General features: G+C 48.2%; 4 protein-coding genes across 6 annotated transcripts; 1 reads left to right on the forward strand and 3 right to left on the reverse strand.

Annotated features, from left to right (window-relative positions):
- Nucleotides 1–173: 173 nt before the first annotated feature.
- fam149b1 (family with sequence similarity 149 member B1) lies at nt 174–7499 on the forward strand. 3 transcript variants are annotated; one of them, XR_008692678.1, is made up of 16 exons: nt 174–647; nt 1131–1247; nt 1640–1784; nt 2031–2179; nt 2280–2423; nt 2988–3149; nt 3246–3421; nt 3529–3659; nt 4060–4128; nt 4581–4693; nt 4902–5126; nt 5539–5662; nt 5794–5919; nt 6046–6096; nt 6204–6341; nt 6458–7499. XR_008692678.1 is itself a non-coding variant. In XM_029127009.3 (16 exons), exons 1-16 carry the CDS (start codon nt 601–603, stop codon nt 6538–6540), a joined length of 2031 nt encoding a protein of 676 aa, XP_028982842.1. In that variant the 5' UTR covers nt 176–600; the 3' UTR covers nt 6541–7499. The 3 variants fall into 3 exon arrangements, 2 of the variants coding, with proteins under 2 accessions (XP_028982842.1, XP_028982843.1); XM_029127009.3 differs by having other exon boundaries at nt 176–647; nt 6015–6096; XM_029127010.3 differs by lacking the exon at nt 4060–4128 and having other exon boundaries at nt 177–647; nt 6015–6096.
- On the reverse strand, nt 7447–9089 carry dnajc9 (DnaJ (Hsp40) homolog, subfamily C, member 9). The gene is made up of 5 exons (XM_029127019.3): nt 8763–9089; nt 8477–8617; nt 8109–8363; nt 7895–7981; nt 7447–7822 (listed from the first exon to the last, which is right to left on the reverse strand). Exons 1-5 carry the CDS (start codon nt 8934–8936, stop codon nt 7715–7717), a joined length of 765 nt encoding a protein of 254 aa, XP_028982852.1. The 5' UTR covers nt 8937–9089; the 3' UTR covers nt 7447–7714.
- Nucleotides 9090–9212: 123 nt separating this feature from the next.
- Nucleotides 9213–19096, reverse strand: ndnfl (neuron-derived neurotrophic factor, like). Its single transcript, XM_029127012.3, has 6 exons — nt 18965–19096; nt 18656–18857; nt 16743–17308; nt 14249–14461; nt 12761–12885; nt 9213–11872 (listed from the first exon to the last, which is right to left on the reverse strand). The coding sequence occupies exons 4-6, from the start codon at nt 14407–14409 to the stop codon at nt 10422–10424; spliced, it is 1737 nt and encodes a 578-aa protein (XP_028982845.1). The 5' UTR covers nt 14410–14461; nt 16743–17308; nt 18656–18857; nt 18965–19096; the 3' UTR covers nt 9213–10421.
- Nucleotides 19097–19120: 24 nt separating this feature from the next.
- sparcl2 (SPARC-like 2) lies at nt 19121–22506 on the reverse strand (the record flags this gene model as incomplete). Its single annotated transcript, XM_055502813.1, has 3 exons — nt 19121–20859; nt 21571–21665; nt 22135–22506. Coding segments are annotated over 3 exons (714 nt in total), but the record flags the coding sequence as incomplete, so codon positions are not given.
- Between the last annotated feature and the right edge of the window lie 1271 nt (nt 22507–23777).

A 23777-nucleotide genomic window follows, 5' to 3' on the forward strand; every position in this document is an offset into this window, starting at 1 on the left:
AATTAAAACATTACGTACAGTTTTAGGTTGGGCAACTGCCTAAATCGCCAACGCCGAGCGGATACATTTTACAAAGGCAACCGCACTGTCGCAGTGACTGCCGGGAGCTGTAGTGAAATAACCAACAGTTTAGAGTCCGTTTTGTACAGGCCAAAATCTATTTCCCATGAGACCGCGCTGGTACGAAAGTGCGTATCCATGACAGCCGTGTTGTTGGTGGTGATGCTAACACTAGCACAGAAACCCCTCTGCAGTAGCGATAGCTAACGTAGCATTGTACACTCAATTATTGCGAGATAAAAACCGAATCTGTAGGTGGAGAATGCTGTAAATGTGTTATCAAAGTAAATGTGTTTAAATGACTTATACAGTGCCTTTTTTGCCATACAGGTAGCTAACGCTAGCTAGCCTAAGGGAAGCTACCCTTTCCCTAACATTAGCGACAGCGTTAGCATCTGTGGTTGTCTAGCGTTCTGTCTGTGGGTATTTTGGAGCGGACTAGAGGAAATGTCAGATCTGCCTTCAGATTGTTCGCGAGTCCTGGAAGCGGGGGCGAGGATGAGAGATAAAGGCTTGGGGATATAACGGAGACGACGGAGAATGATTTCAAGATACAACAGGAGAGCTGTGTCCCACAAACTTGAGATGTGAGTTTCAAATATAAAGTTCACTTTAAATGGACTTAGTTGGTGTCTGTACGAGATGAGTAGCGTCATTAAGGATATGATAGGTGGGCTTTCATAAAAATTAATCTCTGCTCTTCTACTAGTTACAGATACATAGAACATCATTCTGTGTTTGGCATTTAGACATCAGAATATTTAACTCATATTTAACTCAGCTGGATGGGATCAATGTATGGATGTTAATATTCAATTCAATTCAATTTTATTTATATAGCGCCAAATCACAACAAAGTTATCTCAAGGCACTTTACAAAGTAAGGTTTAAGACCTTACACAACTAAACCCAACAGATCCCACATACAGCAAGCATTTAATTTGACAGCAACAGTGGAGAGGAATATGAACACGACTGCATGACCATCACTGGCTTTAAATATTAAACAATGCCTTCCTCAGATTAGGATGATGCACTTAGTTTTGTGCTTAATGCCTTCATTATGTCAGCCGCGGGTTGTCTCGAAGCAGCCTTGACCACCACCCTCTCCCAGAGGAAGCAGATGACAACCAAACCCCTCAGCGCTACCTCCATGACCTCCAGGAAGCTGTGTCCACTCACAACAGGTTAACTGCCGTCCAATTATAATGATATGACTTTCCTGGGTTGTTGTCAATGCCAGTAAATAGCAAAGCTAAATTGACTTGTACCTACTACACATACAGTGCATGTATCAATTTTGTTTTGTAATATTACACCATCTTAAGTGCGTATCTGATTTTGACTGTTCTCGCTGTCTGAAACCAGACTCCCCAAAACGGTTGGTTAATTGATATCACATTACCTCCTTCAGATGTGCAGATTAAATATCTTAGCAGCCTGTTACAATATTAAACTACTTTGACTTTTGCCCTTTACTTTCCATACGGGAACTGAGAGAGTAGTAGTACTAACATAGATCACAAACTAAAACCTCTGATATGAAATGTGTTCAAACGTCCTCATTCTTCTTGTGCAGCTCACAGACGTCTGCTACTTCAAGCCATTCTGGGTGTCCTACCGTCATCTCAGTCGATTCCAGCCACTCCTGGTCAGGTATCCACAGCTCCACAGGCACTGGGATTTCCACAGAGAGGAGCTCTGTTTTCTCCTGGGGCTATGATGTAAGTTTACTTATGACAAAATAAAGCTGTTTGATATGATAGATCCATTGATAATTAGTCGTCAATGTAGTTTGTTGTTCTCAAGCTGTAAAAAATCTTAAAAAAAAAACACATCTTGTTTGTACAGATGAGCTAGTTATGTTGCACATGTTGCACATGTTGCACAGCTGATACGTCAGAAAGGAGAAATAGCTATCTTTCTTTTTTGATTTTCTGTTTTTTGTGGGGTGTTTTTGTTTTCAAAAGGAGTTTGACAAGGCAGCGTCACGGCAGGTGCAGCAAATGTTTGAAGAGATTGACAAAGAACTGTATGAAGGAAGAGGTGGTGGACGAGGAATACTCCAAGGGCTGCAGGATGAATGTCAGCAATGGGCCACTCGTTTCCCTCATCTTCGGTAGGTTATTTGGTGTGTTTCCTTCCGCCCATCCCCCTGAGCCTTTAGTTTGAATTAAAACACTTATTAAATGATTGTTTTGTATTTGTGCGCCACTCAGGATCTTGGGCACTCAGCTGGTATACCCCAATGATGAAGGGTTCCAGTGGTATTTTGGTTCAGGGAAAAGCAGCTCTGGCAGCAGCCCATTGCCGCGCAAAGAGAGCAGTGTGAAGAGCCGGGAGAAAGAAAGGCCTGAGACAGAGTAAGTCCTAACTGCACAGACTCTAGTTTATTGTTTGACAGTAGACTAATTACAGAGTTCACATCGATGTATTTACTTGTATTTGATGGAAGGTTCACATATCCTACATTTACAAAATGCATAAGCTAAGAGTCTGACTGAGTCAGAAATTAAAATGTATGAGTTAGCGGCTGTGCAATCACAACCATCATACTGTTTATGAATTGAAAACATGCTTGGTTTATTTTTATTGGCTACAACAGTAATGTTTAAAAGTAAGATCAGCTGCATTCTCTCTGTACTATTTTAATAAATATAAAGGGTCTCTGTCTCAAGTGGCTGTTGGCTGGTTGTCCAGATGACTGGTGTTAGTCCATCAATTATAAAGTAGTCTTGGCTTACTCTGTGGTTTTGTGACCTAGATGTTCTAACTTGATGTTTGTGGGCCAGAATCATGTTTTTTAGCTCTGTGAAGTGATGGCAAAGCAAGGCTTCTTCTGTTGACAGGACCCAACATAACCGCTGGATGAAAGTGGTGACTGTGTGTATTGTGGTGTTTTACTGTAGCCTTGTCTTTGCCAAAAGGTTGAACGTGCAGGGCAGGAAAGCGGCGCTGATCAGCTCCACCTCAGCTGAGTTAGATGGGCTTCCAAGCACCTCCAGGAGTTCCAGCGGCCATGATAAACCAAAAGTGATTGAGGTGGAAGGTGTGATGGAGGAATACTTGGCTTTCGATAGCCAAGACTTGTGAGTTACTTTGCTTGTTACAACTATTTTTTCTTTTCCCGTAAACTAAACCTAAGCCTCAACACATCTTCACTTTGCTACATGTGTTTTTTACAGGGAAGATGAGTGGGATTGTGCTGAGTCAGGTCGGCGGCCTCACTGCCTGCCCCCTGTCTCGCCATACTGCTGTCGCCGTCAAGCTGTTCTCGACCTGCTCTTTGATGACGTATGGCAGCAGCTGGTGGGCTGCATGAAGGAGCTTGTTCTACGTCACTGGGAATGCTGCACCTCAAGTAGATATGAACTTCACTATGTTACATGAATTAAACTTAACATTTATTGCCAAATGTAAATAGTTAGGTGAGGTATTGGGAACTATCCGGACATGTTTGACTGACAGATGATGAAAAGATACCGGTGAACCTGAGCCCCCTGCAGCCAGACTGTCAGAATGCCTTCATGCTGCCCACGATGCTACCCAGACTTGGCCAGAGCAGAGTGCCCCCACTCACAGGCAACCTGCAGTTCCAGGTCAGTAGTCTGATGGGCACAGAGAGCTACCAGAGTATGTCTTAATTTGTTTCTTTTAAAATATTCATCTGTTTGAGCCCAGGGGGCTTTTAAAACATCTGACTGAGAAACATGAGACTTAATGAAAAAAATCTAGTTTTCCTCTATCATGTCCAGTGTACACATCTGTGTTTCACATTACTCACTCTCACCTGTCTGTTGCTCTTTTCAGTCTTTCAGTTCATTAACTTGTGTCACTGTTTTCTTTCCTTCCCACTTCACTCTGCTCTTCACCTTGCCATTGTGCACTGCCTGCTCTCCCCATTCTTCTTTTTCTCTCTTTCTCATTTGTGCCCGCGTCCTTTAATCCCCCTTTCTTCTCTTGGCTTCCACTCTTTTCTTTCATTGGCCTGCCCTAAAGAACACAAAGTCAAGGGGCTCAAAGCACAAGTCCAGAAGGAAATCCAAAAAGCAGAAAAGGTCCTCCACTGTATGTAATTTCCTCATTTTGAGCCAAAATGGTGGCGTGCACACCATCTGTGGCAGCTCAGTATTTTTATTTATAGAATAAATGTGCTTGTGCCTGTTAATTAACATGAAAGCATCACTACTGTTCATCTATTTAATTACTGCACTGTTTTCCTCAAGATCATCACTGATTTTCTTTGAGTGTTGGAATGCAGTGTTTTGTTAGTTGTCACTTTTGTTGTGTTGAGTTTTGTGTATATAATTTCCAGTGGGTCGCATATCAGATATGGGGTTGTCCTGGGATCGTTGCATGATGAATAACAATTTCCTTGAGATTAAATCGTATTATAAACATGGTAATAACTAAAAAAAACATATGTGACTTTTCTATATTGTCTCCTCTTTCTTCTCTGCCCTTGACTTCATCATTCCTGTCTTTTACTTCTTTTATCTTTCATCCCGACCATCCCTCAGGCTGGAAGGGTCCCAGTAGGAGCTGCGGCGACCCACCATAACCTGAACGACCTCATTGTGATCCATAGCATCCCTTTGCAGCAGAGGAACCTGGGCGTGCTGGATAAAAACCAGTAGGAACTAATTTTGCTTCTTTACCTGAATCCTTTTGAATGAGAATGGGCTTAAATGAGCTTAAACATTTTTAGTTCTCATCTTCCAACATTATGCAAAGCACGTGCCATGCTGTTGTCCCTGGATTTAACGCCTTGTTTGGCGGAGAACGCGGCCTTTTGGCAGTAGACGAAAATGCACCACTCAGCGATTGTGTTTCTCACACAGGGAGCCAGAAGAGCGTGCGTCCCACAGATTGGGCTCCAGCGTGCTCGTCTCCAGCAAACCTCGTCCACGCCGAACCCTGGAGCAGAGCTCGTCCTCGCTGTCAAGGCCGCCCCAGTCCGCCCGCCGCAGAAACCCTCCGCCACGGACCCTGCTGCCGCTGGTCCCCAGCCTGAGTCAGTCCAGCACCACGGGGTCCATGGATGAGGTCGTTCGGGGGACGCGACTGTGAGTTGTAACATTGCTGAAAGCTCTGCAATAACACCTGTACCTCGGGTCTCAACGGGCTAGCAGCTTGCCACTCTTTCTAGTCTGAGTGGTAAACTAAGCTGATTGACTCCTACAGTAGCTGTTACTCTATCTTTAATAGATGAGCATGAGCCTGGGGATTTTTGCCCTGGTTATGAGAATCTATTGAGACAGATGTTCAGCCTTTTATAACACTATTGTGTTACAAGACACATCTGCTCCTAGTTAAAATTTAGAATTCTAACACGTTCATCCTTACACCTTAGCTGTGAATTTTTACAGAACTCCCACGGTCACCTCTTAAGAAAGAATACATATTAGAATCAAATGCGATATAAAATCTATCTACATGTATACTATATTTGTTTTTATTCAAGTCTCTCTTCCACAGAACCACAGCCAGTGATCGCCTGACTTCTCCACTGTTGGCTCTGAGCAGAAACACGCTTCTTCCACCCATCGGCACCGGGGACCCAGAGTCGTCTCACTCGGGGCAGCAGTCCAAACCTGCACAGGTATAACAACACAGAAACACAAGTGCAGCGAGAAAGAAAAATCTAATGAAAAACTCAAAGCATTTTATTAATGTATCTGCTTCAACAACACATAAAACCTGTTTAATAGTCAGTTTGTCATATTCAATCAGCGTCACAAAGGCCCATCCAGCCGCGCCCACAGTGCTATAAACGATGAAGCTGGTAGTTCAATGCCGAAGGATCGTCACCATCTGCTAGATGTCTATTCTCGGCCCAACACAACTCACACATACAGAGTAAGATGCTTTTTGCCATTACAGAAAACGTTGTGGTGGCAATTTTACATGATCAGGGTTTAGTTTAGTGTCTGAAGCAGCGTGTTTGTTTTCAGTCAGACACTCCGTATCGCCGTTCCTTTACAGTATTGGATAACATCGGGCAGGGGCGGCCAGGCAGAACCTCCGTGGGCACAGGTCAGAGGCTCGCATTGTATTGTAATTTAATAAAAAAAAGTTGAGCAGACAAGTAGACTTTTGAATATGTGATTGAATTAATACTTTGACTTGATTAATTTCACCAGATTCTCTTGGAATCGGTGTAACGGGCATCAGTCTTGGCATCAGCAGCTCATCTTTCCTGGACTCGTTCCCCCACCACCCATTGGGACACTTGCCCATCAAAGATGAAGAGGAGCCAGACCCCCAACCCTCTGTCCCAGGTCAGTAGATAAAAGTGGCGGGTGAAAACCTTTCAGCTATAGACCTCAAATAAACCCTGAATGTGTGACACTCACCATGGTCGTTCTCCTGATTTTATTATCGCTCATCCCTGTAGCTCCACTGGTGCCTGTGTCAGTCCCACCTCGCTCTTACACCCGAGGAGGCCTGTCATCCAGAGCCGGCAGATTGGGCTTGTAGCTTCCTCGTTCTCCAGACGCTTTAGCTTCACCTATACACCACAACAAACACACCACCCTACAGCATCTGTGGCCACTTAAAAGTTTTGTTTTACCGAGGTACAGTAGCAGGTTTTTTTCATACTATGCTTTGTTTTTGTAGAGGCCTATTTTTGTATTTGAGAACTCTGCTTATGTGGCTGCCAAACACAAGGGTAACTCCACCTCCACGAACAGTACAATTTGGCCACTGTCACAACTTGAAATTGATAATTATTATTTATTACATTCAGTTTCAAGTTATCTCAGCAACCCTTGTTTTTTTCTTTCTTCAATCAAAGTGTACCAAGAATTTTGTCCATGTGTGTATTTGTACTATGTATGTAAACTATTTATGTGAAAGTACTGTATTTGATCCTCCAAGGTGTGTTGTTGTTCAGACTAAATTACTGCAGGGAATAACACATCCTTCCAGACAGGTAGAGGATAACAAAGCACTTTCCCTCTCTGATGCTACGTTGGAGAGTTTGGTACTGTATCCTTTTATAGGGGTCTCTTACTGAATACAGTACAAGTATCAGTTGCACCATTCAAGTTATTGTTTGCTTCCCCCCCGTTTCAGCTCAGTTAATGTCATAAATGAGAAGACGGAATGTTTAAGTTATGTCTGCAGCACGTGTGCTTGTGTTACTATAAGACATAACATAATACAAAGGTGGTGGCAATAAGCAACTTTAAAAAGGGGAATCATTAATCATGTCTGTATTGAATTCTGTATGATAAATAAATAAATGTAATCCTTACTTACAGTATCTAAGCCAAGTGTAGATGCTCTGTCAGGAAACAAGGTCACTGGAGTAAGAATTTTTTTTTTTATTACTAAATTGGCAAGACAACCAGGCTACAAAATGTGACTAAACATTACAAGTTGTTCTTTCTTGATTTTATTGTATACAAAATAAAACATTGTATGTTTATTAACATTAATGTATTTTTTTAAACTGCACATGAAAGACGGTAAACAGAAATAATACATTAATAACTCTCGAATAAAACACTGCTGAGGCTAGATGGACATCATGAGGAGGCTAACAAATAAAGAACGGTTCCTACATGTACTTGAACCTATAAAAAGTGATTTATACCTGCTGTGATTTATTTATTTACATCCACTGTAAGCAGAGTTGGCATGCTTCTCACTTTTTTGCTTTTTTTCCTCGAGCTTTTCCACCTTTTTTGGAGTATTTAGCTTCAAGGTCTGACAGAAAACTGTTAAAGTTCTGCTCTCTGGACTTCTGTTTTTCCTAGAAAATGAGGAAAAAAGACATTAGACCTAATAGAAAATTCTTGGCAATTTCTTGCATGAGGTTTGTTACCTTCAGCATCATCACAAGACTATCGTCCTGATCACCGAGCCCCATCTCTCTCTGCATTTCTTCAGCTTCTTTGCGCTCCCTGTCAGCCTGGAAAGGCAGCATCAACATTCCACATTTAAATTACATGCTCCCCGACTAGTTCTGAGAGTCACCGTTTGACCATGAACCCAAAATTAAGAAATAAATCAAGGACTGAAAGAAAATCATTCATCACCATCCTCTTACGAGCCCTCTTCTTCTTTTCACTCTCCTGAGTAAATGCTGGGAATGCTGGGACCTCTCCACTGTTGATGGCAGCTTGAATGATGCTGCAGACCCTGGGCTCGTCTTCCTGGGAGTAGCACAAAGCCCAGGCTGTGATGACATCCATGACTCCCTCGTGCTTCACATACAGCTTGATCAGATCCTGCTTCTCCTCATCAGAGCCCTTGTATTTCTTCTCAAAGTCAATGATGTCCTGTACTGTGACCTAGGAGACAACAAGATTGTCAACAACAATAATAAATGCCCCATCTACTACATGTGCTCTCTCACAGGTAGAGGTCACGTTGCCAAAACAGGACACCCCCAATGTGCTGATACCTTGGGGAACAGCAGTCTCCAGTGGTCCTCCCAGCAGCGGTCTTGACTCAGGATGTCGGATTCTTCATCCACCACTCCCTGCTCATCATAAACAGCTCGCTGCTCCTCGTCGCTTAGTACCGCATACAGCTTTCCCAACACCTACAGGGAAACAACCAGGTGAGACTTCCATAACTAGTGTTGGAACACTTGTATTTGTGTGTTGTGAGACTAGCGTGTGTGTGTGTGTGTGTGTGTGTGTGTGTGTGTGTGTGTGTTCTGACAACTAACGTCACCCGGCGATGACCTGAAATTTCTCCGTGGCCAGCGGGTCTTCGGGAGCCCGGTCCGGGTGGACTTTGAGCGACACTTTGTAGTAGCTCCTGCGGATATCTGCCTCGGTCGCCTCTTTGCTGACGCTCAGAACCTCGTACAGGTTTGAGCTCTTGAAGAGCTCCTGACACCGGTCGAGCAAACCCATGGCGACAGCTCACTGTTCCAACTTGGCCCCGGTCTAAAATTTGCTGTCAAGCGTCCAGACGAACAAATTTTAGTGGCTAAGTGCGTAGAACTTGAGTGAATCCTGCTAGCTGTCGCCCTTTTGTTGAGTGCATTTGGCGCGCTGGGCTGACATTCACTTCCGTACGTGCAATGACGTAATTACGTAACCAACAACCGCGCCAGCCTATTGGTTTACATCAGCGAAAACGTCAGACTACGCAATGGGGACTTGTTTTCATAGATTTCTCTTAAACGCTTATTTTATTTTATTTTATTTTATTTTATTTTATTTTATTTTATTTTATTTTATTTTATTTTATTTTATTTTATTTTATTTTACTGAATGGGCTGAATTATTTTTAAGAAACAACACATGCCATTATAGTCAGGAAATATCCAGGAAAGGTTGTTTTGAGTCAGAGAGGGCTCATCTTTTTGTCTTTGAGACTTTTTATTTGTTTATATTGAAAACAATGAACAATACCAAACAGTTGTTGTTAAAAAAAGAACGGCTTCGTTTTATTTTATGTGGGTTAATAATTCTGTGTAATCCATATTTGGTAAATGGATTATTTCCTAAATCTATGGTAGGGCTACTCTAAGCAACAGTCACATTCTCCTTGTGGAACTTTAGCAGCAGTACTTACCTGCACAAATGAGTAGCTACTGGACTGCACAAAGCCACATTATACAAAAAAGGTGGAAACGCTCTGATGACAATCTGGTAATCCGTAATCCAAAATGATAGTCCCGTAAACATGGAGCAAAGAGTCGAGAACCTACAGATACCCTCGTATTTATTAGCGTCTGAGTGTCTGAAGCAGCACAAGAATACATCAAAGACAATGAAGCAAGTCACTAAGTATTTCTCACTGCTTCATGCGAAAGCAGAACACAAAGATACACACTGACTTTGAACTAAGCAGCTGTAGATTGCACCCATCTGTGTTTAGAAGCCTGTACAATATTCCGCACTGGAGATATACAGTGCAACCCCCCCCCCCCCCCCCCCATCAGATGTTGTCCAATTATTGCCCCATCTGTTTGTGTCGCATATTTGGCACAGTCTCAGTTGTTGTTTTTGTTTTTTGACTCCCTGTCATCACAAGCCTCAGCTGTCCTTTGTACTCGCACACAAAATAAGCACTTGGACGACTGGCACATCATTATCATGATCAACAATAAAAAACGAAATGACAAAAGCATGAGAGTTCTGTAGTAAATGTTATGAACTTTTGCTGGTGTGCGGATCCTCGTATGCTTCCGTCCACTTGCAAGAATATTGCAAATGGGGCTTGAATGCCACTGCTCCTCTAGAGGGAATTTTTCCTTGTTATGGTAACAGTCTCTCCACAACAGTCAAGCCGCTTCGTTCTCATGGTCAGTCCTTGCAGTACGTCCATGACAGATGCATTCCCCTCCAAACTGCGATTCAGTCTGCGAGTCGCCTGTAGAGGTCAGCAGCTCAGCATTCCTTTCTGGTCTTCAGCATCTTGCTGGCGTATTTGATCGGGATCCCCCAGCGTCTCATTAGATACACATCAAACACATAGGCCATCCCCGGCTCCAGGCCCCCGATCACAGCCGTGGTGACGGCCCGCCGAGGATTCAGCTCTTGGAAATACTTGCAGAGAACGCGCTCGGTGTCTGAGCGGGATTCTGGCCCCAGACAGGGCGCAGTGAGAGCCGACCCCTCCCCGGCCTCTCCCTCGTGCTTTCCGAGCTTCCTGCGGTACACGCAGTACAGGCTTCGTTCTTCGGTGCCCATCCAGGCCAGGGTGACGCTGTTGCATCCACGCAACCGGTTGAAGGACTTGATTTGCAAGGTGGAGGGCAGAGATGGGACCCCTTTGCGGTGGTAGGCGGAGGAGGTCTGCATTTTGACTGACGCCGTCAGACCTCCTGTTCTCAGTGGGTGTTTAGCAGCAGCTAGCTGGCTTGAGCTAATAAGCGCCCTCTCTAAGTGAATGAGATAAGAAGGGCTTCCCTGGAGCCAAATGTGCACTAAATCTCCCCCCACAGGCTGCGAGCTCAACACTCGGCCTCTGCTGGACACCGTGACCTTGACCTTTTCGCCTCCGCTGCAGCTCTGCAGGGTGAGGAGGCCACTCTGCTGCCAGCCTCGAGGGCGGAAGCTGAAGAACTGCTCCGAGGTGGCGCCCGTGTCGGGGAAGGTCACCCACCGCAGCTCCCCCTCCCTGAGCGCGGTGATGGCCGGCCGGGCCTCCTCGTGCGTCCGGGCCACCGCCCCCCTGTACGCCGCGCTGGTCCCGTTCACCCGGTCCATCACGAAGACGTCAAAGTAATACTGGGTGTCGGGCAGGAGCTCGGAGACGGTGCACACGCTCTCTGTGCCCTGACACGCACACTGGAGGTCGGCGTAGTCATCGGTGGGGGAGGAAGGTGCAGTCTGGGGTTCGGGATAAGCGTCCCACTGCTGCCACCACCACTCCTTCAAGATTGGCCACACCGTCACCCTCCTCCTCCCTTCCTTCTCATCTTCAGCCTGGTCTGTCTCTCGCCTCCTGCCCTCTTGGGCCCCACAAAGGCTGGGGTAATTTCGCTGGGAGTTGACCAGAACACAGTAGTCGTAAGCCTTTTGCGTTGGCGGCAGGCGGGTCATGGAGGCGCTGGGCGCCCAGCTGAGGGTGACGCTGCTCATGCCCACGCCCAGCGTGTGGACCTGGGCATCAGCGGGCAGCAGCGGGAAGGCGCCCGAGGGCCCCGGGCCTTCGTGGAGGTGCGCCGTGGCTCTGGTGGCCCCCTGTTTGCAGCGCAGCCTCAGGATGTAGATGGATGCGTGGGGGCGGGAAGGACCCCGGTAGGTGTCCACGGTATCGCCGGCGAAGCTGTGCATTTTGTCCTCGGCGCCGGGACCTCGCCACCACATCTCAGGCGCACTCTTCTTGGAGCTCCCTGTGAGCGAAAGAAAACACGACCCAGAACCTGAGTATGGATTCAGGAGACAGAAATCACGAGCCGTTTCCTGGTACGTGAATGCAGCGCTAGCAGATGTTAGCATGTGCTAACATGCATGTGCTCGTGCACGAGCGTGTGTGCTAAAGCGCCTTTTGCGTAACATTTCAATAAATAAGCTGGGAATTGCCACTTGGCAGCCGTTTGTGCTGTGTTGTCGTTCATACCTGGAGTGTCTTTGTTGTGAAGCGCACGCTCTGCACTTGAGCGGCGCCGCTGACAAATAAACATGGAACAAGCCCCTCGCCGCTCCCTTTTACTGCTCATCGCTCTTGGAGAAGAAAAATCACTGCTCATATGAGACCAAATGTTACGGAATCAAAGTGAATAATTCAGGCTGCTGATGGCGACCCATGAGCTCGAGGTCTGAATGATTCATGTGTCATTTTAGAACTTGCTAATGTTATTTTAACACGTCGAAAAACTTTAGGCAACCTGAAAACGTGCTCGTGGAACATCATGAGGCGCGTTACGCCTCCCTAACCACAGGTTTGTGCCGCCGTCGGCCTCGCGTTCAGTCTTTAGCTCGTCATTGTGACTCAATGCGTGTATTTCAGCCAGACATGTCACAGTCACAGTCTGTGTTCCTGTCACACAGTGGGTGGCATTTCCCGTCAAAATAGCAGTTTCCAATGATTGCTGCTTTAATGAATGTCTACCTTTAAACGGCGACACACTTTAACAGAAAGTCAAAGAAAACCAGTCTTGCTTCAGTATATAATGATGGTTAACAGGAATCAGTTTAATTGTCTGTGAGTGTTTTAAGTTTAAGTTATTCATTGATTTTTTTGACCATGGGGTGAACCTGGCGTCGCACCGCTCACTCACACTGCAGACTTTTGAGGGGTCTGTCCTTCAGGGTGCGGGCGGCCAGGCTCCATTCGATGGGCAGGTCACAGGGGCTGACGGTCACGGACAGCGCCGGCGCCTTCTTCTTCAGCGTGAAGTATAGTCTGTGGAGAAAACGCAGGAGAGCCCAGAGACGAGGCGTGGTTCTTTTCAGGGAATGTCAAAAAGATAACACCTCGTTTCCATTCAGCCCCAAAGGTGACGGATGAGGAGACCGGGTATCTTCCGGCGCCTACTGTGCAGCGCTCCTTCATCTGGACTCATGCGATGTGCTGATACGACGGGGGTGGTCCCGGTACTGCCCCCCCACCCCCCAACGCTCGGCAGTTTGAATGTTTAATTCAACATTCGCCAATCACTCTCGCTCCATTTGAACACATGCTGATCACGCGTGTGATAGCGGATCAAGAAAGGTGACCTGAGACTCAGGTGATAAGGCTCCATCCCCTGATTGGAGATGCGTATCTGCCTGTTTGCTGTAGCTCCCTGGAATCGTGCTCGGTGCGGGAAATATGATGTCCTTTAGGCTGTTTAGAGGACGGCGTATTTGCATATTTGATGGCGCTTCAGCGGCAGATGAAGGACAGTTACGACTCACGCTGGGGTGGTTTGGTCTTACATTAATTAAACAAGCACAGTTTTAACTTCCACCAATATGAAAGTGTTTGCAGTCACAAAGGCTCCATTAATGAAGGTCCCTCGCTGTAATTAAACGTTCATTCCCTCACATTTGGTTCCCCTCCATAAAAATGAGTCAACCGCACGGTTATTTGTTAATAAATATTTGTTCTCCTTCCTGCAAATGCGGTTATTTATGATTCTGTGCAGATGGCGGCCGCTTCCCAGCAGATGTGCGACGCCGCCGTTCTCAAGGGCATTTCGCAGCTTATCTAATGGAGTGATGCATTTGGGAATGAGCGTGACTGCGCCGGTGGACAGACTGCAGCACACGGGGAGACGTTTTCCCAGTTTCAGGAGGCGAGCGCTGGAACTGGCACCGGCGCTCAGGGCTCAGGCCAAATGGGCTGCGCTTCCCCTCGCTCCCTCTACAGTGGTGCCGGTGCTGCCTCCAGGAGGGTGGTTGGGGGATGATTGGTGGCTTGTTATTGGAGCGGGAGCAAGGACAAAACCCAGATTTATTTATGGGTCTTCAAGAGTTGCTCCGTTCGGCTCAGAGTCTCCACGTCTTTGAGGAAAGACGCGACAGAGCTTCAGGTTTGAGTCTGTTATTATGACAAAGACTCGCAGAACTTTTTATTAGACTGTGGTCCCTGCTGCCCCTCTTCATTCATGCCGTTAACTTAGTTATTATACATAATTGGGTAAAATCACATTTTATGGCTAGCTAGTATTTGTGCACAATGAATCAACCAGTGTGACTGAGTACAAGTACAGGTTTAACCTATTTTCCTCATTTTTAACTCATGTTTAACTACGTTTTGGCTCGTTTATTCACTCTTCTCTTACCTGCGGGTTCGTCCTTTGGGCAGCGTTATGGAGGTGATCTTCCCGTCCTGTAACCACGCCGTGGGCCGGAGCGGCACCTCGTTCTCGGGCGCCAGGGCCGAACACGGCCCAAACAGCGCCAAGGCCGCGCCGAGGCACCAGCAGAGGGACGTGGGCGCCATCGCTCTGGCGTCGGCCGTGCTCAGTCACGTCTCGGACGATGACTCCCGGGCTCTGGAAGCGGACGGCGAAAAGGTCACGAACATCAACCAAAGCCCGTCGGCATCAAACACGCTACGCTCCATTCCTACTGTACCGTTCACACAGACACCACGAGGCTGTAGCGGCTGATGATTCATTGATATGAGGGGGGAAAAAATCTTATTCAGACAGAATTATTCATGCAGGGGAAAAGAAATTGCCATGCTATATTTCTCTGGGATATGTGTGTAGCACAGCTTGACACTCACTATAAAAAATCACCCTTTGCACCACTTTTCAAAGTGTGAAGTGAGTTGCTAATATCGCTCTTAAGTCGATGCCGTTGCATCTACATTTCTATTTTTAGACGGGGGGAGTTCAAATGGGTCTGTTCATCGTGGGCATTAGTGCCATTTTACCGGGGGGAAGCGAGGCTGCATCGATGGGGAAGCAGGTTCTCTGGAGCCAACCCGCGTCTGGGTTCTGTCTTTAAATAAATCCTGTTCCTTATCTTTTCTACGGGTGTATTTATAAAGGATGCGCGGTTGTGATGTAGCGATAGCAGATAGGATGATTACAGGTCTGAGCGTTTTGCCTGCTCCCCAGAGAGAGCGCATTTGTTCAAAGTCACGCAGGCTTCACAAACAGGCTCCCCGCCTCCCTCTAACAAGGTGTGTTATGTTGGTGCTGTGCCCTATGGATCAGATGACAATCACAGTGGAAAACCGTGGATGTGGGCACAGACAGCACATCTGAGTCGTCTGGGCCTCGGGACGCTCCGCTAAGATCCCAACTCGCAAACTGCCGCGCAGCTACAAAGTCGCACGGCGGCGCCTGCTCATTATCGTTGCACAGAAAGAAGGGAGTGAACGACCCATAAAGCTTTAACTGAGACAGGCAGTGGGAGAGAGGCAGAATGAGATGGGAGGGAGGGAGGAGAGGGAGGAGAGGGAGGGAGGGCTGTAGAAACAGAGAGCTAGAAGAGGAGGATGTTGGATCCGGGAGTAATTAGAGGGAAGGAGATGGGGAGAGAAGAAGAAAGAGGAAAGTGCAACTGGAAAATACTTTTTTTCTTATTTTTCATGCAACAAGGTTGCAGTGAATTTGTTTCGGTGCTTTTATGTTTACTTCAGCTCCGTGTCCAATGAGTGCGAGCGTGTCACATATCACTGTTACGCACACCTCTCACCAAAAAGCTTGACGGCCTTGTTTCTTCAAAACGCGCCCGCTGATAAAATATGCACACGGCTCCTCGGCAAATTATGGCCAATTGAATTTTCATAAGGCGAAAGGGCTGGGTCTCAGAGAGAGAGAGGGAGCTCAGTGAACTTAACTACCACCCTCCATAAATAAATACACGCTCCCCCTTAAACACAGGACCTCATGACTTTGATGGTCCCGTTCACTCTCTGCAGCTTTTCTTTCCTTTAGATTCGTCTCCTATGTCCGTTCTGTTTACCCCCGGCTGTCAGCTGACTCTATTTATTATGGATACTGTTTAGATTTTAATTAAAGACCTCGCTTTTTTCCCTCTTTCCCCCTCTCTGCGGGTCTTTTTCTGTCTGGGTTTCACTTCATTTGGCCCCTTTTATTTAGGCTGGGTTTCAGAGGGACCGTGAGAGCTGTGTGTTATCTGTCCGCACATTGTGTTACCTATCTCCTGCCTCCCTGCGCTCGGGCCGGACCATCTGCCTTCTGTTATCTGTGGGCAAGGACAGATTAAATGGCATGGGGTGGGCCCTGCAGGATCCGCTGTCCCCCCAAACTACTACGGGCAAGAAGGCTGGCCTGTGGTTCCTGGTGGGGATGGAGGAGATGATGGAGGGTGAAATGCAATGACCGTGGAACTTGATAGGATTTTACGGCTGATTTTCTACCTTGCTGTCTGTGCATTCAATTATATTAACCCTTCCGCAGTCCTCATTGTCCCGGCTGCCTGCATCTCTTCTTCTATTATCTTTTCCTCTTACGGACTTTTTCTACTTTATGCCTTTTCTTTATGCACACGATGAATCGCTCCTGGTCTCTCGCGCACTTTAAACGCGCAAAAATGCATTTGCCCGAGATGAAAAGCATCCCGCGCATAAAAGTGCCCTGCACCCGCCTCAGCTGCTAAAAAGCCCCCAGAGGCGGAAAACACTCAAAAAGAACTGATCCAACGCAAGAAGTTGCTGACTTACACATGCAGTTGAAATCTGAGACAGTGATGCCCTCGCGCACACGCAAAAACACACCCACACGCACACACACACGCGCACACACACACTTATATACTCTGCAAGGACAACAACATGCATGCATGCATCGCCCTTACCTTCTCTCCGTGCACGCTCTCCCTCTCGGGCGCAGGGAGTGAGAGATGGGATCAAATGAGAGAGGGAGCGATGGATGGAGGAGGAGGAGGAGGAGGAGAGGAGGATGAGATCCGGCCGCGGAGAGAGGAGGAGCGACAGCAGGTTGTTGGGTGTTCCACTCACTCCTTTTCCCATGGGCGGCTGCTCATTCCCCACTTCAGGAGGGCTAAGGTGTCCCTTCGGGGCTGTCCCAGCTCCTGCGTGCCCCGGTGCAGCGCCAGGTCCCAGAGGCTCGCTCCTCACTCTTCCTCCCTGTGTCTGGGTCCTTCACACGTGGGGGCTTGTGCGAATGTCATCCGGACACCGAATCCTCTATGCCCCTCTCCTGCCGTTGCCTCTGTCACTCTTCTCCCACCTCCTGTTCTTTTCACTTGTTCCCTCTGTTTACCTTCCCTGCTGGTGAACAGAGCTCACTTGCAATTCAAATGGGCTCATGTGTGATTGTGTGCGTGTTTGCGTATCTGCGTGTGCAATCTGAGAGTGAGGGAGCGAGTGGGTGAGTGTGAGGGGGCTGACGCTGAGGTCGCTGAATGGGGGTGGTGATGAGCAGAGAGAGCGAGAGAGAGAGAGAGAGAGAGAGAGAGAGAGAGAGAGAGTTGTCAATAACAGTCACAGGCAAAAAAGGTGGAGATGCAAAAGTTCAATATATTAAAGATTATCCAGCTGCTGTGATAACATCTGCACGGTGGAGGGCTTCAGACAGAATGTGTGACATGACATGTCTTTGCACCTTTCGTCGCTTGTTCAGTCAGGTGCTCCGGCTGCTTTTAAATTAACAGCGCCCCTCACTCACTTATTGGATTTATGCTAATATTTGCCTTTGAATCCGATGAAAAACATGAGCATGTTAAAAAGGAATCTTTGAACGGGAGAGATGTGACCTAAAAAGAAGTTTTTACCCCTCAAACAAACAAACAAACTAGATATGTCTGATATTGTATTTATGCACATTTAGCAACGTATTTTAAGTTTCCAGCTGTGAACAACCGATCTGTCTGAAATAAGCATGGGACAGGAGGGCAATAATCGAAGCATCTGTTGCTTCATATTTACTGTTCTCCACATATTTGCAAGAAAAGACAACGGCTCTGAGCATCTTATCTCTGCTGGAGCCAGCAGTCACGTCGATGAAATTAAAAGCTCGGGTTCCTCCGCGTTACAGCGCCTCAGTGCACAGTGCAGTGAAGTGGAAGGGCGTCAGACAGCATGATCAGCAGAAGACGGCCATAGTGAAGGCTTTATGTCCTCCACCTATAGGACGGCCGGGTGGGGCTCCCCGTCCTGCGCTCTTTAATCAGTATCATCAGGAAAACAGAAGGAGGCCCAGCACATTGTTCACCAACTCCCTCCTCTCCTTTCTGCGATGGGGCCTTTTCTCCCTCATTCACCAGGTACTTCAGTGTCGGGCTATTGAGGTCGCTCTGAATGGGACCCACTCCACCCAGAGGGAATATTGTCTGACCACAGGCTAACATCCGAGCGACTCCCTCTCTCCCCTGGTTTCTGTGTCTGCCAGCGACATCACTTCAAAGAAGAATTAAAAATGTGACAGATGAGGGCTATTAATAAATGTATCGCTTTAGTGGCCACAACTGGGCTTTTATTTTGGAGAAAACCATTCGCTGCGACTGGACTCGGGTTCAAAGCCACCAGTCTTACTCTCTGCATCCCCCTCCATGCGCTGGCCCACTTAACAGTCCCTAAGAAGTTCTGAAAGTCGGCAGTCTGGCAGAGCACGATACGGCGGCTGCGTTTGAAGAATGGATGGTGATTAACCTTAGAGAGATTACTGCACATGTCCGGCTGCGCACGCGAGCTGCAGCGAACAACTTTTAAGCTATTTTGGGGAGTAAGTGCCTTTTAAGAATAATACCTGGCCTGTTTGTCCTCAGACATCTGTCCGACATCTGTCAGACCTGCAGCGGACTCCAGGCCTGGGCGACTCTCACATCCGGTCGCTCCCTCCGTCTCCCCGCTCCCATGACTGGCCTGAATATTTCCTTTGATCCCGCAGCTCCCCCCCTTTGCCGCCGTTTAATAATTGATCAACCGCGCCATCAACGGACAAACTCCAGCTGCGGAAGAAGTGACAGAAAGTGAGGGTAAAATTTTCATTTTGGCATAATTGCATGTACAGAAACTGCAAAACTGGCCTTTAAATCTATTATTGATGTGTGCTTACAAGCCATGCATTATGCAGGGGGCTGTGTTTATGACAACCATGTGTTAAGCATCCTCTTCTGGGGGTCTCGGCCCGCCGGATTTCAGCGCTACAATTAGTCCGCTGCTGTACCGGATAATAGCCTACACGGACAGAGAATGACAGGGATGAGATGAAATGGGGGGACATGAAGGAGGGAGGCAGGCAGAGAGGGTGTGCTAGCGGACAACGGGTTAACAGGAATCTTTATTTTTACCAGCCGCCCATCTGCTCCTGTGCTGACTCCCTTGGGAGTGTGTGTGTGTGTGCGTGTGTGTGTAAATGTGCAGAGAGACAGAAAGGAAGCGATGCCATCGCAGATCAAGTCGCTGATCAGCGCCCAAAGGGGGAGGCGAGGACAAGGACGGGCGGGCGGGCGAGCGAGCAGCGGAGGTGAGTTAGGATTAGGTGGCTCAATCTACGGCCACCCGGCCTGTGTTTGCCCAGAGGTAATGAGAGGGAGTCTATTAGCAAAGTGGTGGTGGCACAATGGAATAACAGCAGTGGGGGGGGGCTCGCTCCAGGGGTGGCCCCAACAACTCACTCCACTGTCTCAGTCCAGATGAATAGACGGGTCCCTGGGGGGCCGCGCAGCGACGGCGGCCGTTCCGCAGGTCACTCATCGTTAGCAATCACCGTTAGCATCTCTTTTCTTCCGGAGGCGTCACGCTTCTGCGTCTATTTTTCTTTTTTTAATCTTGTTTTTCAGCCCATGCACCACGGTGCGAACCGCAGCCCCCCAGTGGTTGTCTACACTTTAGCTGAAGTTTAGACCGATGGCATCAAAAGATGTTGTTTTGCTATTTATGATGAGGCAGCGCATCCAGAGCGCCCCCCCCCCCCCTTCATCCCTTCATCTTCTGTCTGCCCGTCTCCCTCCTCATCCTTCAGGCCCGGCGCCTTTTAAGGCTAATTAGTCCGGAGCAGCCCGTCTCACCACAGAACTCACCCCGGGCCACGCGCGCACATCCTCCCATTGATCTCAGAACCCACACGAGCAAACAAACGAGCCGGACCCGGGGTTTTTATCCATTATACGGCATGCGGTGGATGCGGCGCATGTACAACGTCAGCGGGCGGGTGTTAAGTGAGTTTTCCCGACCTTGATAGAGGTCAAGCGCTTCAGATATTCTCATCGAGCTCGGAGATGCTATTTCCAGAGCCGGCTGTGAGGGAACTGTTTTGAACCCTCTTCTCAGTTCCTCCCTCGGCTCTCTCCCCCTCCCCCCTCCCCCCTCCCGCTCTCTGTTCTCAGTCTTTCCCTCATTTCTGATCCATTTTTTATGCATTACTCCATTACTCTCAACTCCCATTTACAGTGCATTACCTCCTCCCGTCTTTCACAAACACACTTTGTACTTCTCTCCTTCCTTCAGCCGCGTTGACTTGCCCCCGTTCCTCCCTCTCCCTCTCCTCCGGAGCATTACGACACTTTCCTCCTCTTCTCTCCTTCGCCCCCTTCATTATCGCTTTGTCTCCACTCTGGTCACGTCATCTCATAGCGAGCGCTCCTCTTCGCCTTATCTTTATTTCCCATCTCGTTAGTCATTCTCTGTACATCACACTCTCCTCCTCTTTAATTGACCGTTCGTGTAATTCCCTCCGGATATTGCCTGTTGTCTGTGCTCCTTTACTGCACTAATGTAAATGTAAGTAACATACTGACATTTATCCGCCTGTTGTGAAGACACGTGGGAAATGGCAGACATTCAACATGACATTTAACGGCCCCGTAAATCATATTCCATGCTGCATGGTGAGCGTTGTGCAGGGACGGCGTCTTTGAAGGACTGCAGCGACGCAGGAGGTCCCGGCCGTCGGTCAGAGGGGGTTCTGCAGTGCAGCAGGACACAACGTGGAGGAACCCATTCTCACCGCTGTGAATGAAGAGACCAGAGGTTGGCAAAGGACTTGGACATATTTAGAGTAGAAAATCTAACTTTTAGCTGGGACTGAAAAATCTGGGTTACATCATCCAGGATGTTTCTATCTCTATATTTCATTAGAGACTTTTGAGTTCATTAAAAAGGGTCTTGTGTTCAATTCAAATCACAGCAATGGGCCGAGATGCAGACAGACAGCTGTTGTCTTTCGGTTCGGCCTTATCTCTGAAGGTTAATCCATGGGCAGCGGGAGCCACAGTAGGTAATAAACATTATCATTGTTGGGAATGGCGTGACATTGACACAGTCCCCTACTTCCACAAAACCTGTCACTGCAGACGGGCAGAGAAATGGGGGTTGGGTGATGAAACGGGCGATTCTCTCCCATGCTGGAGGGAAAGATGAAACGCAGGAGGGGGAAAAGCAGGCTTCCTCACAGAGGAGGAGCGAGGTGATGGAGGCGCGCGGTCCTGAGACCGGAGGGGAAGCGGAGGTTGGCGCGGAGGATGGATGGAGGGCGGCGGCGTGGGCGAGGAGCAGCGCCGCGTGACATTAACCCTCGCTGCTCCAGTAATTAGCCGGTAGCAACACATCGCCAGAGACGGAGGGTTCAGAACGGAGCCTCACGCTGACGTCCACGGCCAGAAACATATAAATGCATGATCTGGATTTTTCTCCATATAATTTGCTGTAATGTGGACTCACTGAAAGAACGGCGTGGCACAGTGCTCCATCTGCTTCTCCAGGTCCCGGCGGCTCAGCTTCCCGTCTTTGTTCTTGTCCAATAAGGCAAATCTTTGCTGTGGGGAGAAGTACGTGTTGCGCGATAACGTGTTAATACTTCGCATCGGCAAAATAACGCAGGGCTTCTCTTTTATTCGTCTGAGGTCAGGAGGTCAAGGTGGCTGTGGGAGGATATTAAGTTATCCCTCCATTCACTGTCTTATTGAATAATTTAGCGATTATTGACCAAATCCTATTTATACATGGTGTTTGAGAGCTCCTGTCTCGTAGTGTGGATGACCACACCGTGAGCAACACGAGAGCTCGCCACTTAGAGTCGGTTGTAAATATCGATTTCTCCCCAGATTCCACGGAGCGGCGTGTCCGCCGGCGCGATGGCGGTGTCGGGTGTCGACATCGACCTCGCGTCCGGTGCTCGGTTGCACCGGGCGCGCGGGCGGCGCCTGCTTCGCTTCTCCGGGTCCACGGAGCGCCGGTGACGGCACCGCGCGGACCGGAGGCGCCCTCGGCAGTGACGTCACCTACCTGTGCCAGGCGCGTCCTGTGGGCGTGGCCGGGGCAGGTCTGGGGCGGGGCCGCGGCTGCGTCGCCCGCCCGCGCGCGCGCGCCAGCAGCAGGAACCAGTCCGGAAGGCGATGGGGGAACTGGCCCAGCTCCTCGTCGCTGCACTGGGCCTTGGAGCCTGGGAAAGGTGGACGACAGGAGCGGTGAGGGCGGCGGCAGCCCACGGTCGTGACGCGCCGCGTCGCGTGTGTTTACCCAGACAGGGTCCGGCGTGGGCCAGGCGTCCTTGTGCAGCGAGCACGCGTTGCTGTAGGTCTTTCCCACAACGCTGCACACTGGTGCCCTCTGCCTGTGTACACGCGCCGGTGCCCGCGCGCGACAACACCACGTGGGTTAATAAACATCTGTAGCGTCACCTGCGATTACGGTTTGGCACCAAATGCAGTTAACGACATTCACCGGTGCATTGTGGGTATTTGAGGCATTTACCGTTAGCAGCTCACAGAGCTTTTCTGAAAAAATGACCCAAGAACCTTTGTTAGATTGACTTTATTCTCTGTAAGAGTTAGTTTTCATTTCATTTCAGGCAAGTAGGTAGATCTCATATGTTCTGTGTTCTTTACCTGGATCCACTCTGCCAATGAAGGGTCTCAGTCTCTCCTCAGCTCGTCTCTGTCTGCACCGGCCTCTGCCTCCCTGGTGCATATTCAAACACACATCATGCACTAAATTCAGAATATGCCTGGGTAATTTTTAACCTTTGGTTCTAAACATAGTTCATCCAACAAAATTATTTGGTCCAATGTGACAGTAATGTCTTATCACAGTGATGCGTACGTGGATTATTTGCAGTTGATAGATCCACATCTGGCCCAAAAGTCGTCCGGGATCAGATGGGAAACAGATGCGACGCTGACCAGCCCTTCTTAGTGCAGGCATCACTAACTATCACTAACAATCTATCACTCAGATCAGCTGATGGTGCTTATATGACTCGATTTCATTGTTCATGATTATTCAGGATTTTCTTATAGCTTCTAGACCTAAGTCATTAATCAGGTGGATCAGAAGGTCGACTCACCAGCAGAAACAAGGCAAAGGTCAAAGTCAGGTTCATGGCTGCGACGTCAATGGGCCAAAAAACAGGATAAATTGACAAAATGACTCCGTTGAACTGTAAAACATACAGGACATGTAGCGTGTGTCTGTTTTCAGCAGCATAACATCAGTTCATTCATTGTGGAGTCATTTACTGTTATTCTGGTAATGCGGAGGGAAACAATCAGCTCATTGAGGCAAAATAGCTCCCCATCATAAATAACACAGAGGGTTGAATTACATGGAGAGGACATTCATCTGTCAGATCAGGAAGTTATTAGAGTCTAATGAGGCCGGCTGCTTGAGAAGCTCTCACCAGGGCCTGTGTCAGTGCTTCTGTTCCCGTTCTCCTTTTCCTCCTCACAGATTCCTTCTCCTCTTTGTCTCCCTGGCTCCCGTTCCTGGGCGCGTTCGTCTTACAGCACTCTTCGCATTTGATCCACCTAATTTTACATTCTTGTCTTATCTAACCCCTCCTCCCTGCCGTCTCCCCCCGTCTCCCCTTCACATAAGCCCCCCGATGACTGGAGCCCAGCGCACCGGTGTCTGAAGTCTGCTTCAGTTTA

This window comes from Betta splendens, chromosome 15 (assembly GCF_900634795.4).
Source record: "Betta splendens chromosome 15, fBetSpl5.4, whole genome shotgun sequence".
Lineage (NCBI taxonomy): Eukaryota > Metazoa > Chordata > Actinopteri > Anabantiformes > Osphronemidae > Betta > Betta splendens.

Bases quoted from the DNA above. Each gene is read 5' to 3' on its own strand.
- dnajc9 (XM_029127019.3), bottom strand. From the start codon at position 8,936: ATGGGTTTGCTCGACCGGTGTCAGGAGCTCTTCAAGAGCTCAAACCTG. The intron at 8,364-8,476 runs GTATCAGCACAT...GTTGTCTCCTAG, and splicing joins GGAGACTGCTGTTCCCCAAG to GTCACAGTACAGGACATCAT. The intron at 7,982-8,108 runs GTGATGAATGAT...CTGCCTTTCCAG, and splicing joins AGAGGGCTCGTAAGAGGATG to GCTGACAGGGAGCGCAAAGA.
- fam149b1 (XM_029127009.3), top strand. From the start codon at position 601: ATGATTTCAAGATACAACAGGAGAGCTGTGTCCCACAAACTTGAGAT. The intron at 1,248-1,639 runs GTTAACTGCCGT...CTTCTTGTGCAG, and splicing joins GCTGTGTCCACTCACAACAG to CTCACAGACGTCTGCTACTT. The intron at 6,342-6,457 runs GTCAGTAGATAA...TCATCCCTGTAG, and splicing joins CCCCCAACCCTCTGTCCCAG to CTCCACTGGTGCCTGTGTCA.
- ndnfl (XM_029127012.3), bottom strand. From the start codon at position 14,409: ATGGCGCCCACGTCCCTCTGCTGGTGCCTCGGCGCGGCCTTGGCGCTG. The intron at 12,886-14,248 runs GTAAGAGAAGAG...TTTTCTCCACAG, and splicing joins CCCAAAGGACGAACCCGCAG to ACTATACTTCACGCTGAAGA. The intron at 11,873-12,760 runs GTGAGTGAGCGG...TTTCGCTCACAG, and splicing joins ACCCCTCAAAAGTCTGCAGT to GGAGCTCCAAGAAGAGTGCG.